General features: G+C 44.2%; 1 protein-coding gene across 1 annotated transcript; it reads left to right on the top strand.

Moving 5' to 3' along the window:
- Positions 1-1,523: 1,523 nt before the first annotated feature.
- On the top strand, positions 1,524-14,775 carry PSMC2 (proteasome 26S subunit, ATPase 2). Its single transcript, XM_038397008.2, has 12 exons — positions 1,524-1,785; positions 4,093-4,130; positions 4,784-4,865; positions 8,438-8,537; positions 9,313-9,444; positions 10,199-10,271; positions 10,399-10,494; positions 10,724-10,888; positions 12,711-12,798; positions 13,516-13,718; positions 14,387-14,483; positions 14,567-14,775. Exons 1-12 carry the CDS (start codon positions 1,629-1,631, stop codon positions 14,722-14,724), a joined length of 1,389 nt encoding a protein of 462 aa, XP_038252936.1. The 5' UTR covers positions 1,524-1,628; the 3' UTR covers positions 14,725-14,775.
- Positions 14,776-15,497: the final 722 nt, after the last annotated feature.

The raw sequence follows: 15,497 nt of genomic DNA, 5'->3' as shown, positions 1-15,497 counted from the left end.
GAGCTGAGCACCCAACCTTTGAGTTACAATTTTTGATTGTGCTCCTCCCCGCACACAGAACCCAGACAGGTGGGTGGGCTACTGAGGTGAGTCAGGGGGTGGAGGTGGTGCTCCCTCCCCAGACCCCACCATGCAGAGCTGGCTTGAGCCCTGCTGGCCCCTGCCCTAGAAGTCAAACTACACCTATGCCCAAGACCCCCATCCCAGAGCCCTGAGTTCCCCTGCCACGCTGGGCCCAGGAGCTTTTATAGCATGTTGTGGGGGGCCTGAGAAAGAAAAAGGTTGAGAACCCCTGTTCTATAAGATCCTTTAATACACTGCCAGGTAATTGTTGTGAGCTTAAGTAAGGTTTGTTACACATGGTGCCAACTAGTGGTTGATCATAATATAGTTTAGCATTCTATTACACAAAGTACTTTTTTCAGAGTAGCAGCCGTGTTAGTCTGTATTCGCAAAAAGAAAAGCAGTACTTGTGGCACCTTAGAGACTAACAAATTTATTTGAGCATAAGCTTTCGTGAGCTACAGCTCACTTCATCGGATGCATTTGGTGGAAAAAACAGAGGAGAGATTTTGTTTAGAAAACATAATGAAACATGTATTTTTTTTTAAAAAAGCCCTCAAACCCCCACAAACACTAAAACACTACAATCACAAGATAAAGTTGCATCAAATTGAAGCTAATGCTGTCTCTGTACAGCTTGAGGCCCGTCTCAACCGCTGTTGTTTTTGGTCAAGAAGGTTACGTGTGGTAGCCCCACAAATTCCCCGAAGAGTCATAGTGGGTGATAGCCTAGCCTGGTCAGTTGTGCACCCAGCGTTCTCATAACACAATAAAGCTGGGCTGCTAGTGACACAAACTGTGGTGATTGTTGTGTGTGACCAATAAACATTTCAGGCCTGAAAACCTTCTAGATGCAGAATTCAAAAACAGCTTTATCAAGTAGGAAACAGTTGCAGCTGGAGTTGATGGGAGACTGAATCGAAGCATGAAGTTCAGCATTGCCCACTATCGTGCCTTACCATGTTGGGTGTTTTGCTTAAAGCCCCAGCTCTTGGAGTCACGTGATTACAGAAGAATCTCAGCTTTCACTACCCAAAATAAAAAAAAATCCAGACATCCAGGGCAGAGGGAGGGGGGGCTTGAAAAGGCAAAAGCTCCCTGCACCTGAGGGTTCAGAGCAGAAGGCAAAAGAAGAGAGCCTAATGTGTGTTTTTAAGCCAAGCTGCAGCCGGGGTCCCTGAGGGGCTGCACTGGGAGCTGCACACTAGGGGCCCCGTGCAGGCCTAATGCTGGTGTCTTGTTTTCCTGCAGCCCTGCTTCCCCTGAGGGGCTGGGGCGGGGACCGGAGCACGAGGGCAGCAAGCGGGGCAGGCTGCCTCGCGTGGGGCGTGGACAAGCAGGCGCCGGAACCCCGCTGGTTGGGACTCGAGGGCGGGGGAAGAAAGCCCCTGCGGCACCACTCCCTCTCTACCGGAAGCGATGCTGGGGGAACAGAATCCGCTTGCACGAGGGCCTCTTCCGGCTGGTTGCCCCGAATACTGCCCCCCGCGGGGCTGCTTTCCGGGACGGGGCCTGTGGCCCTGGGTCAGCCCGGCCGGAGCGGAAGCTGGGTGAGGTGCTGTGTAATGCATCCGGGGGCGGGGCGGCGCCGCGCCTGCGCAGTGAGTCGGGACCGGGAGGAGCGGCTTGAGGGGGTCCGTGTGGCCGCCGGGATGCCGGACTATCTGGGCGCCGATCAGCGCAAAACCAAGGAGGAGGAGAAGGAGGATAAACCCATCCGCGGTGAGGGGCCGGGCGGCCGCGGCCTCCTACCCCCTTCGCCCCAGCCTGGGCTGCGGGGCATCCGGGGGCCTCTATCCCGCCCCCCCCCTTCTGCCCGGGCCCTTCTCCCGGTGCCGCTCCCCTCTGGGCTTCGCTGCGCCGGAGACACCCGCAGCCGCGCGGGGCCTCGAGCTGGCTGGTTGTGCGGCCGTGCCGGGCCGTCTCTAGCCCCGCCCAGCGCCCCGGGGCCTGCGAGCTGGGCAGGGAGCCGAGCCGCGGAGCGAGCCTGTGACTTCCTTCGGCTCGTGCAGGCAGCGCCCAGGACTCCGGGTCCCGCTCGACTTCTGAAGGGCCAGGAGCTGCCCAGTCTCCCGTGTGACTTGCCAGCCACCCGGGGCAGCTCACTCGGGTCGGTCTACGCTGCGGCTGGCCCGGGCTCACTGGGCTTGGGCTCCGGGGCTGAAAAAAGGCGGCGTAGACGTGAGAGTGGAGGGTCCCAGGGCTTGGGCTCTAGCCTGAGCCCCAACGTCTACCCAGCAATTTTTAGATCCTCAACTTGAGTCCTGGAGCCGGAGGCAGCTGGTCTGTGCCGCAGGGCTTTTATCCCCATGTCGACGTACCCTCAAGGGTGGGATCTTCAAAGGGAGGTGGGCGTCGCAGTGTGGAGAAAATCACTGAACTCTACGAAGCCTGAGTTTGGGTCCTAGACTCGTTATACCATGAGCAGGGGGAGAGACGCGGCTATGAATGGTTTCAGTGTAGCAGCCGTGTTAGTCTATATTCGCAAAAAGAAAAGGAGGACTTGGGGCACCTTAGAGACTAACACATTTATTAGAGCATAAGCTTTCGTGAGCTACAGCTCACTTCATCGGATGCATTTGGTGGAAAAAACAGAGGAGAGATTTATATACACACACAGAACATGAAACAATGGGTTTATCATACACACTGTAAGGAGAGTGATCACTTAAGATAAGCCATCACCAGCAGCGGGGGGGGGGGGGGGAAGGAGGAAAACCTTTCATGGTGACAAGCAAGGTAGGCTATTTCCAACAGATAACAAGAATATCTGGGGAACAGTGGGGGGTGAGGTGGGGGGGAGAAATAACATGGGGAAATAGTTTTACTTTGTGTAATGACTCATCCATTCCCAGTCTCTATTCAAGCCTAAGTTAATTGTATCCAGTTTGCAAATTAATTCCAATGCGACACACAAACTCAGCATGGTAGGCAGATTGCTGGCCACGTCAATGGGAGACTCTAACCAGAGAGCATGGCCTTAAACCCCACCACTCTCAAAGATAGGTGCTTAAGTCCAGGCTGGGGGAAAAGTAATTAGCAAAGTGGACCTAGCAATGAGTTAGGTGTCTGCCTCACTCCACAAAAGAGAGGGTTGTGTGCACCTTATAACTTTTAGCCCAATATTAGCACTCTCCTGAAAGGTGGGATACCCCTGTTCCAATCTCATCTTTCTGGTGTGTGCACTAACCACTGAGCTACTGGATATTCTCATGTGAGGCTCTGTCAGCCTCTCCAGTTGAAGGTGTTCGGGTGTGGATAAAGGAGTCATAGGAACCGGGGGAGGGGCTGAATCTTAGAATTCCCATTTCCTGTGTGGGTGCCCTAACGACTGGACTCTCTCTAGCACAGTGACTATTTCTTGATTTATGTATGTATTGAGAAGATGGGCTGCAGCACTACCAGCTCCTCCTCCTTCTCTGGCCAGAAAATTTCCACCAAATGCATCCGATGAAGTGAACTGTAGCTCATGAAAGCTTATTCTCAAATAAATGTGTTAGTCTCTAAGGTGCCCCAAGTACTCCTTTTCTTTTTGCGAATACAGACTAACACGGCTGCTACTCTGAAACCTATGAGAGGTTAGTGTCAGAACAAATGACATCTGGATTTTGGACAATTGTTGAGACTGTCAAGAAGCAGAACTTGATCAGTTTGCTTATTTGTTGCTTCCTTTTCTCCAGTCCCTTGTTTATATATAGACTCTTTAGCTCATAAACTCTTTTGGACAGACTGCTTTCATGTTGGTCAATGAGATGCCTAATTCACTGTGGGTGTGTGATAAATAACAATGCAGTACTACTTCATCCCTGCAAGTAGCTGGAGAACTTGTCTAACTCTTGCTTGTCCTTGGATATCTGGCTTTATTGCACAGTACTCTGGTTTAGTGTTTAAAAAAACCAAAATAACACCAACCCTCCCCATATCAAAGGGGTTCTATGGATGTGTGAATTCATATCTTTAGAAGCAAAATTAGATGCATCTAATTTTGTTCATACAACTGAAAGCTAATTCTTGTGTATCTTGTTTCAGCATTGGATGAAGGAGATATTGCCTTGCTGAAAACCTATGTAAGTACCCTACATCGCTAGAATGGTAAAGAAAATCATGAAAATCTAATTAACTAACTGAATCATGGCAAAACAGTATCTTCAAAACTGATCTTATTTGGAAAAAAAAATGAGTAAATCTGTTTCCCTCTTCCTCTTTAAAATTTACTCTATCTCTGCAACCTCTCTCCCCTAAAGTATTCTCTCCCCACCCCAGAAACAACAAAACCCCTACAGATTTAAATATTACTGGTCTGTGAAGGAACTATGACCAAATAACTTAAGTTTGCAATTTCTTGTATTTCTATTTTAAAATATCTGACTATCAGTTGTCTGAATTTCATTTATACTTTACACTTTTAGAGAATTTTATGTGCCTTAGTGTAAATGAAATGGGCCTGAACGTGAGAATAAATTATTAATATAATTTGTCTGTTTTGGCTCATGTATGTAACAATGGACCATTTGACGCTGTGCTTTAATATCAGTACTGTTTTTCAAGCCAAATACTGACTTAAAAAAAAAACTACAGATCAAGGTCAAGTTAATCTCTGAGGTTAACAAATAATACATTGACCATCTCAACAGAACATAGTAACTGTCTAATATACATAAATATGTATACATGTTTTTCTTAAGTTACCGAAGTGCTCACAATTATTTTTCTGTTCCAGGGCCAGAGCACTTACTCAAGGCAGATTAAGCAGGTAGAAGATGATATTCAGCAGCTACTTAAGAAAATTAATGAGCTCACTGGTAAGTGCTTTTCTTAAAGTAAAATTTAATAGAAAGATAATCAAAACCAGGTAAACAACTGTGATCTTTTTTTATTTCAAAAGAGCAGAATTTGGGAAATTAAGGGAGAGGGTTAAAGAAGTCCCCAAACTGAAGGGCTCAAGCACTTAAATGCGGAAGAGGCTTTGAGTTTTTTCAAGTCAACTAAACAAAAACTATCTAAAATTTGCATCCCAAGAAAGGGGAAAATAAACTTGTATGGAAATGTTCAAGACCCAGCTGGATGAATAACCATATCAAAAAGGTTATTAGGAGTAAGCAGAGAGCCTATAGGGAATGGAAAAAGGGGTTGAGTAGCAAAGAAAGCTACATTCTGGAGGTTAGTAAATGCATGAATAAAGTGAGAATTGCTAAATGCCAAGCTGAATTAGTTTTTGTCAAGGAAATTATAAAAAAAAACCCTCCTTCTTATTTTGTTATATAAATAAAAAGTACAAGGAAGGATGAGATTGGGCCACTATGCACTGTGGGTAGGAGGTTAAAGATAATTTATGTACGTCCCAAAAACTAAATGAATATTTTACCTCAGTTTTCAATAACAATGCTAATATGAAATGTGCATTAAGGCAATATAGCTGATGCAAATGAGTGTCTAGAAATGGAAATTTTCACATCTGAGGTGGAAGAAGAATGTATAAAGCTTAATGTGCTCAATCTGGGGGGACCAAACAGTTTCCATCTCAGAATACTGAAAGAACTGGCACACGTTACCTCTTTCCAGTAGCAAGAATTTTTAATAAATCTGTCCGGGGATCATACTGGAATATAATCAACATCATACATATTTAAGAAACTGGGAAAAAAGTGATCTGGGAAACACAGACCTATTAATCTGACCTCAGTAGTATTCAAGGTTTTAGAACAAATCATGAAGGAAAGAATAGTTAAATTCACAGAGGTAATTGGTAAAGAGGAGTTAATGCAGCATGGTTTTACCAAAGGTAGATCATGCCAGACTAAACTGATTTCTTTCTTTGAGAAAATAATAGGTTTTTTGTTTAGATAAGGGAAGTGCATTTGACACAGCACCACATGGGAAAGTATTAGTTAAATGATGGAAGCGAGGATCAGTACAACATTGTAAGGTGGATAAGGAATTGGCTAGATGGGAGTAGGCAGCAGGTTGTGCTGAAAGAAGAATTATTGAACTGGAGTTACGTTATTAGTGGAGTTCCTCAGGGATCAGTCTTGGGACCAATCTTATTTAATATTTTTACTAATGACCTCAAGCAGGATGCCACGGGCCAAGCACTGCCGGTGAGTAGAGCCTTGTGCGGTTGTATCTGCATTTGATCCACTAACCGCAAAAATGGTCCACGGGTATCCGTGGATTTGCAGGGCTTTGCTCATCAGTAGGAAGTGACAGAAGAGGAGGGAGACCTGGGTGTGTGGGTTAATCACAGGATGACTATGAGCCACCAATGTGTTGAAGTTATGAAAAAAGTAAATGTGATCCTAGGAAGTGTGAATAGGCAGGGCGTTTTCAGGAGAGAGAGAGAGAGAGATTAATGCCATGATAGAAGGCCCTAGTAAGACCTCATTTGGCATGCTGTGTACAATTTTGGTCACCTATGTTTACGCAAGATGAATTTAAACTGGAACAGGTGCGGAGAATAGCTACTAGGATGATTGGGGAATGGAGAGCTTATATTATGAGAGGAGACTAGAAGAGCTTGGCTTGTGTAGTCTCACAAAGAAGGCTGAGTGGGGTATGATTTTTCTCTATAAATACATTAGGGGTAAATACCAGGAACGGTGGAGAGCTAGAAGAGCAAATGGGTATAAACTGGCCAGGAGCAAATTCAGGCTGGAAATTAGAAGTTTTCTGACCATCAGAGGGGTAAGGTTCTAGAACAGCTTCCTAATAGGAGGTGTAGGGGCAAACAACTTAACTCATTTTAAGAGACAGTTGGACACATTTTTGAGTGCAGTTGTATGACTGGGTTGGTTGTGATGGTAGCAGGTATGGGTCAACATCCCTGGGGCTAACTTCAAGTTTATGTCTTATGGTCCTAAAACTAGTGCTTCAGAGTTTCAGCCAATCAAAGGCAGGGGGTCAGGAAGAAATTCCACCTCCCTCCCCAATGTGTTCTGTGGAGGTTTTTTTTAAATCTTCTTCTGAAGTATCAGGGATGGCCACAGCTGGGGATGAGACGTTGAACGGGGAGGGCAAGGAGCTCTGAGGTGGCACCAAGCATTCTCTCTCTCAGGTGCTTGGCTGGCTGGTTCTTGCTCACAAGCTCAAGGTCCTACTGATGGCCAAGTGTAGTGTCAGGAAAGAATTTTCCTCAGGTCAGATTGGCAGTGACCACAGGTATTTTTCTCCTTTGTCTGCAGCGTGTTGGTGCTGGTCAATTGCCAGTATTATTTGGGTATATCTCATGTAATCGTTTCTCTGCCATTGCCGGGACTCAGGCACTGGTACACCTCGGTCCTTCCTAATCTCTGCCTGGGGCACAGATAGTCTAGTTTCCTGTGGGCTGCAGTGCATTGGTCTAATTTTGGTTGTTGGGTTTAGTGTGCAGGTGCTGGGTGGTGTTAATGGCCTATGATATATAGGAGATAAGCCTAAATGATTTAGTGGTCCCTTCTGGCCTTAAACTCTTTGACTCTATGTGCATTATAACTGTAAATTCACCGTGTTATGCTTTCATTAAGTCACATCTTCTATGAAGCAAAATATTCTGTGTCATGGATCTCTTACATGTTAAGGGCCTAATTCTGATTTCTTGATCGAATGTCGGTCACCTGTAAAACTGGATACTATGCTTGTGTTTCATATATACTTTGTATCTAAGCTCCAGATTTGGCTTTAAGACTCTTAAAGGTGATCTGCAAAGGGGAGGTGGGAAATCTGGATTTATGCCCTCTTCTGCTGCTTTATGGTATGTAAAGAAGCCAGAAAAGTCACTAAAAACACCCCCTTCCCCCCCTTCCTCTTTTTAATACATTAAAAATACCAGGAATATTGAGTTTTGTCTTCCCTGTTTTTATGTTGGACGTGGTGGTGGGCTCAGATGTGTGTTTGTGAGCTCTCAGTTCTGACTTGATGGGCTGAGTGTTGAATCTTAAAAAGGTTTCTTCTTCCAAATACTTACTTACAAGGTACTTGAATTATAAAGTTTACAATAGTTTGAATAAAAATCACTTTCCCTCTAAATCAGGATTAACTTCACTGGTATGTTTGTCATTGTAGTAGTTCTCTGGTTGTCCATAAAGTCTGCCAAGCAAGAACAAGGTAGACAAGACCTGAGTTTCTAATACAAATATATAGATATAAATGGGGGCAGGAGCTTTTTAGCCTCTGTTTCTGGAACATCATGAAATAAACTGGCATAAATCCCGCAGTTTTCCCTTTGCAGGTCACATTTAAAGTACTTTTTAAAAGCTTCCTCTCAGCATATGCCCTTTTCTCTGGTGGGCATATGTGTCTGGTGACTGGTGGGTAATGTTTGTAGAACACTGAGCGTGAAGTATCATTGATGTGATCAGTGAACTGGCTTTTCCTTCTAACTGTGCTGTCTTCTATGTAGGGATCAAGGAGTCAGACACAGGCCTGGCCCCTCCTGCCCTCTGGGACCTGGCTGCAGATAAGCAAACTCTCCAAAGTGAGCAGCCACTACAGGTAGCCAGGTGTGTATGTTCCATAGATACTGTCATTTGAACTATGTGGTATTATAAAACATAGTATTTATAGTTCTATTTGCAGCACCTGCCTTCTTCCCACATGACACCTGGTAAAAACTTAAATTGATTCTTATGTATTTCTAAGGTGCCACTCACTGGGGTATCTAAGTGCTCAGATGTTAACCTTTGTGAAATATGAGAAGTATGCCATAATTGGAATAGTGATAGAATTATGAGTTACAGCACTACTACAACAATAAAAATCACAAACATACTAGCTATATGTAAGGCTATGATTTGGTCATGGAGGTCACCGAACCCGTGACTTCCACAGACCTCTGTGACTTCAGCCCGGAGCTGCTGGGTACCCCTACCTCCCATGGTGACCAGGAGCTGGGGGGTATCCCTGCCACCACCAGCAGTGGGAGGGAATTGCCCAGCAGCTACCCAGTCCCTGTGGATGCAGGGGACCCCCGCAGCTCCCAGCCACAGCAAGGCAGGGTGCTGGACCCTCCTCCCTCCCCATTCTGTCATGGACATTTTTAGTAAAAGTCACTGACAGGTCACGGTTTCTGTGAATTTTTGTTAATTGCCTGTGACCAGTTCGTGACTTTTACTAAAAATATCCATGACAAAATAGTATCTGTAGCTATATGATTTCATAAAGGCACTTGGAGTACAAACCAAGCATCTTTAATAATTGATTGATGCTTGTGGAAGTAACAAGAAGCTTCATTTGTCTAACTCGTGGCCTGCATTAGTTAACTGTCTTTTCTGTTAGGTGTACGAAGATAATCAATGCAGATTCCGAGGATCCCAAGTACATTATCAATGTCAAACAATTTGCTAAATTTGTGGTGGACCTCAGCGATCAGGTAGCACCTACTGACATTGAAGAGGGGATGAGAGTTGGGTAAGTAAAGACATAGACTTCTAAGATAAGTAAATCTAACAGTAGACAGAAGCTTCCTTTCCTTTAAGGTGTAATGATTTAGTTTCATGGTTTAGTTTTCTGCAAACAATCCTATTCACTGGTTAAGTGTTATCTGATATCACTGAAATGTACTTGTATACACAGTAGTAGAGTTAATGGGAAACTTTTTCTGAAGTTTCTGATTTGTCAAAATTGGAATGTTCTGCAGGATGAAATTCTGACAGAAACCAGGCAGGGTTCAGATGGAAACTTGCCTGCCAGGCAGGTTTCAAAACTGTTGGTTTCCTGCCAGCTTGCCTGCCCACCTCCTTGGCAGCCCGGGCTTTCAGGCTCCAAACACTTCAGCAGGCTGATAGAGAGCAGAGAACTCCAGGCTTGTGGCTCCTTGGCACTCGGCGTTCCAGGCTTTTGACTTCTCCGCAGCCTGGAAGCCATGGATGCCTAGGCTTCCCAACTGCCTACTTGGTGATCTGCTGCGACTCTGGGCAGCTTGGAACTGTTTCCAAATGTCCAAAATGCTGTTTCTACTTTTTCAAAACAGACTTTGGAATTCCTTTCCATGGGAAATCTCAGTTTCGTAGGGATGGGCTCAGGCTGATGCTGGAGAAAAGAGAACCAGCAGGATTTTATCCCCTTCACATTACAGAGGGTTTTTGTTTAAATTATAGTTCAGTAGTGTTAGTGTGAGGAGTATTAAAATGAAAATAATGCTCTTCTTACACCTTCCCACCAGTGTGGACAGAAACAAATATCAGATCCATATCCCCTTACCTCCAAAGATTGACCCAACTGTTACTATGATGCAGGTGAGAACTCCCTTTGCTTATTATGCTTTTTCAAACTTGCTTAACTTAAAATGTTGACGCCTCTGGCTGAATTCTGCTATTGCAATAGCAAGTTGTTCAAATGTGCACACATCTGTTTGTTACGCAGGTAGAGGAAAAACCAGATGTCACTTACAGTGATGTTGGTGGTTGCAAAGAACAGATTGAAAAGCTGAGAGAGGTGGTTGAAACCCCTCTGCTTCATGTAAGTAACTCGTAGATTGTGACTCAATGTTTTGATAACGTTTTTTTCATATGATGACTTGTCATGCCTTTCCAAGTATTGAGATGTCTGAATGTAAATATCCCAGCAAATCTAAAAGTAGCTTTTCAGTGAAAATGGACTGTTTTTTGTTTTTTTTATTTCATTTGCAAAACTGATTTATCACCAATTTTTACATAAAGATTCTATCTCCTGTTTCTTCCCTTCGCAGCCTGAGAGATTTGTTAACCTTGGGATTGAGCCTCCCAAAGGAGTACTTCTCTTTGGACCACCTGGAACAGGCAAAACCCTCTGTGCCCGTGCTGTTGCTAACAGGACTGATGCCTGCTTCATCAGAGTGATTGGATCTGAATTGGTGCAGAAATATGTAGGAGAGGTAATACCAAATACTATGTAAAAGGTAGAGCAAACTGCAGACTCCTAGTGGTGGAGGCCAAGGATTTTAATAGACATTGCAGCTGAATGAACTAAGATTCGTAGACTCTAGGAGGCATAAAACTACCAAAAAAGTCATTGCAGATAATAGTCTGACAACCCTAAAATAGTGAAATCTCAATCTTGGTTACTCTACATCTGAAATTTTCAAAAGCCTTCATTGGCATTAGGTCAGCACTGAATGGTTTGAAAATCCTACCCTGAATTATCATTAGCTTCCCACAGAAGTGACTCAAACGCGTTGTGGCCTCTCACAGTTCTAGTGAATGGAGTACACTTAAAATTTGTGATGCCTGTAGCTGTTTGGCGTTTTGGGGGTTTTTTGGGCGTGTGGTCTTGACATATAACCAGGTTGCTGCTCCATACTCTCAAACTCTGCACCAGTTCATGGCAGCACTGGATAAAGTAGGTGCATGCCACTGTGTAGACCAGAGGTGGGCAAACTACAGCCTGCAGGCCACATCTGGCCTGCAGGACTGTCCTGCCTGGCTCCTGGCCCGGGAGGCTAGCCCCCACCCCCACAGGTACACCGCGCACGGGCAGCACTCTGGGCGGCGGAGCTACCTGCTCATGCAGGGCAGCACGGCATTGTGTCTGGCTCCGGCCGGGCAGCCAGATATGCTGCTCTGAGCGACATGGTAAGGGGTCCAAGGGGGCAGTCGGGACAAGGGGCACTTGGATGGGGTGGAGATTCGGGGGGGGGCAGTCAGGGGATCGGGGGGGTTACATGGGGGTGGGGTCTCAGGGGGGTGGTTAGGGAGGAGGTCCCGGGAGGGGGCGGTAAGGGTACAAGGAACGGGGGGGGGGTTGGATGGGTTGGGAGTTTTGAGGGGGGCAAGCAGGGGGCGGGAAGTGGGAGGGGCAGAGGCCAGGCTGTTTGGGGAGGCACAGCCTTCCCTATGCGGTCCTCCATACCGTTTTTCACCCTGATGTGACCCTCGGGCCAAAAAGTTTACCCACCTCTGGTGTAGACTGTACAAGGGTAACCAGATAGCTGAGAGGTTTGGTGATTACACATGATGCCTTTTGCTGCAAGGTCATGTTGGAAGCCAAAAGTTATCATTTGGTAATTGGTCAGTAGCCTGTATGAAACAGATGACAATGTCCATATCAAAAACCACCATGATAGCTGGCTCATAGTAGCAGCTAAGAGAGGATAGATATAAAACTTGAACTACCTACCCCACCCATGTAGGTGGTCTCTCTAGTTCAGGGTTGAGTTGTATGTGGCATAATGGGTAGAACGCTGGCCTGGGACATGAAAGGACCTGGGTTCTATTTCTGTTTCTGGCCTGCTGGGTGACCTTGGGCAAATCACTTCATCTCCCTGTGCCTCTACTTCACCAGCTGTAAAATTGGCATAATGATACTCACCACCTTTGCAAAGCATGTTGGGATCTGTGGATGAAAAGCACTGTATTAGAGTGAAACATTATTGTTGGCAGCTTGTACTACTACTGGTTGAAGTTCAAAAGTAGTGACCTTTATTTTACAGGGCAGTTGGCTTGGAAGCATCAACCAGCACTAAACTCATAAGAACTTAGGCACCAATACTGCTATTTTTTTTTTATGTGAGCCCAGGATAAAGTATCCTGAGGGGCACCAAAACCTGCCCGAGTTGTACAAATATGTGCAAATCAAAAAGTAGGAGTTGTTTCGTAATCTGTAACTTATGATTATCACTTGGAAGCCTTCACTGTTTTTGCTTTAAAATCTTTACTTGAGTAAGCCTGTCTGTAACAAAATCTGATCCTCTCTATTAGGGAGCTCGAATGGTTCGTGAACTCTTTGAAATGGCCAGAACTAAGAAAGCTTGTCTTATATTCTTTGATGAAATCGATGCCATTGGAGGTATGCTTGCAGCATGCATAGTTTTTAATCTTTATATAGTGAACTTTAAAAAAATCACATGCCAATTCCTTGATTTTTGATTCTCTTTTCACATTGTAATTCCTAGTTATTAGGACTTGCATTCCATAAATCACAGCTTTGTAAATCATTAAAACTTAGGAAAACTGTTACTTTAACCTCAGTTCAGCTATATTTACTGCAGAAGGAACTATCAAGAAATAGTTAATAAAATCTGAACACATTTAATCCTGAACTGAAGTCATTTATTTCTATAATCAAAATATAAAGTGACTAAACTTAAGGCAGGATCTCTTACAGATACTGAACAAGCAAGTTGCTGTACAATTTAATTCTTAAACATTTTTCTTAAAAGCTTAAAAAAATAAAACTGAATGTAAACTTTGCTTTGGGGAAAATTACATGGATTTTGTAAACCTAAGAAAAGTAGGTGTGTTCCTCATCAAGGATAGCAATACCCATCTCTCTCAGACAAGGGATAAAAATATTTTGCCTGCTTATCTTCCTCTTAGCTGAAGATGATGCATTCCAAATAAAAATGGATAAACCATTTTGTTTTGGTAATTGTCATGCATTCATATACAGCTGTGACAGTTGATATAACACATCCTTCATTTGTTTCTTGGTAACTGCACTGGGATTTATCCTCACTACAGAAGTGCCTTTTCTACATCTTGATGTGCAATGGTTTCTCTGCAGGTGCTCGTTTTGATGATGGGGCTGGAGGAGACAATGAAGTGCAGCGTACTATGCTGGAGCTGATCAACCAGCTGGATGGATTTGATCCAAGAGGCAATATTAAAGTGCTGATGGCAACAAACAGACCTGATACTTTGGATCCAGCACTGATGAGGCCCGGGAGACTGGACAGGAAGATTGAATTTAGCTTACCTGATCTTGAGGTTAGAACTACTTGTTTTCAATGCTAAGCAAACAGAGAGCAAAGCAGTAGTTGTTTCAGACTTTATATTCTGTTGCAGTTTAGAGAGAGATAATACAAGCACCTCTCCAGGAGCTGTACACTTGAAGTTCAAATGTGGGGGAAAAAAAAAAATCATGAGTCCATCCCTATAGGCAAAGCCCCAAACAGTAGCTGTGCTTTGCAGTGTAGTCCCAACTCAACAAATCCAGACTCTATTGGACCAAGTCAGGAAGTAGGTTATAAAGTTCTTGCCCCCTCCTCTCTTGATTTGCATTTCAAGGAGGGAGGAGATCTCGTGCTGACTTGTCAGAGCACTTCTAATTAGTATCTTTACTGTGCCACAAAATGTTTGCTTTCTATTACTCAAATAGGCCAGTTCAGAAACAGTGATATAGTTTCCTACCAGTAGGTGGAGTAGGAAACAAGACTGTCTCCTCCTCTGAAGGGGTGTTCCACAGGCTGAGGACTCTACTTCAGTGCTTCTCAAGCTATCTGATGTGGGCAATTTGTTTTTCCAATGTGCGCGCAGACTGGCAGCCGATGGCTCACGGACCAGCACCGGTCTGCGGACCACCACTTTCAGAAGCACTGCTCTATCTTCCTGCATCATTTCTTCTCTCTCACACCCTCAAATTTCTGTTTCTTTAGGGACGAACTCACATATTCAAGATTCATGCTCGTTCAATGAGTGTTGAAAGAGACATACGATTTGAGTTGTTGGCTCGACTGTGTCCTAATAGCACAGGTAAGCTGAATCCTATGACTTGTACACTCTTTGTAAGTATGCAATGTGCAGGTGTTAAATCCATCTGTCCTCTTATTTGAAAGGTGCTGAAATTCGCAGTGTCTGCACAGAGGCAGGCATGTTTGCCATCAGAGCACGTCGAAAAATCGCTACAGAGAAAGACTTCTTAGAAGCTGTGAACAAAGTCATTAAGTCGTATGCAAAATTCAGTGCTACGCCCAGATACATGACCTACAACTAACTTCCTGAAATTAAAGGAAAATATGTTCCTATTGTTAATCTTGCTATTAAAGCCTGAATAACTGTTCAGGGTGTGTTTGCTGTCTAATCGCGTTCCGAGTCTAGAAATAAAATACATCATTCCAAATGACAAGCTAGGAGCTAGTTATTTTTCTTTTTAAGTGTGTTCAACACTGACTAATCACTTCACTTCTATAGTGGAAAATGATGCAAGACTCAGATTCAGTCAGGGATGGTTACGACCGTGAAACCTGCTACAAACTTAACAGTAAAACCAAATAGATTTTAATATGCAATCCAAATCCACTGTTTTTAAACATTTTCTTACTATCAAGCTTCTGGTTTCTGGTGGTGCCCCCCTATCATTACAACTTAAACCAAGTCGCATGGAGGATGTAACAAAAATGTGGTGCTAGATTACTATTAAAAGTGAAAACTTGATTTTTCTCTGTGGTGTTGGTTTAGCTAGTGTCATCTTGGCTAATGAAAATCAGTGAGTCTGTTTCTAGTTTAAGTTCAAGTACGGCACTGTGGCATTGTGCTAAAGAGACAGTTGAAATTTTTTTTTCAAAAAATTTTATGGAGACACATTCTTAGACCTGTTCCTTCCTAATTTTTTTTTCATTGCGCTTACATTTTGGCAAGTTTTATCTCAAACTAAACTGACAACTTAATTTTTTTTGTTTCCCACCTTCCAGTTCCTGGCAGGGGCTGGTGTCAGCAACACAGAGCAGATCAGTGTCCCAGCTTTTAGGTGAGGAGTAGGATAGTTAA

This window comes from Dermochelys coriacea, chromosome 1 (genome assembly GCF_009764565.3).
Source record: "Dermochelys coriacea isolate rDerCor1 chromosome 1, rDerCor1.pri.v4, whole genome shotgun sequence".
Lineage (NCBI taxonomy): Eukaryota > Metazoa > Chordata > Testudines > Dermochelyidae > Dermochelys > Dermochelys coriacea.
This window is presented reverse-complemented; position numbering and strand designations above follow the sequence as displayed.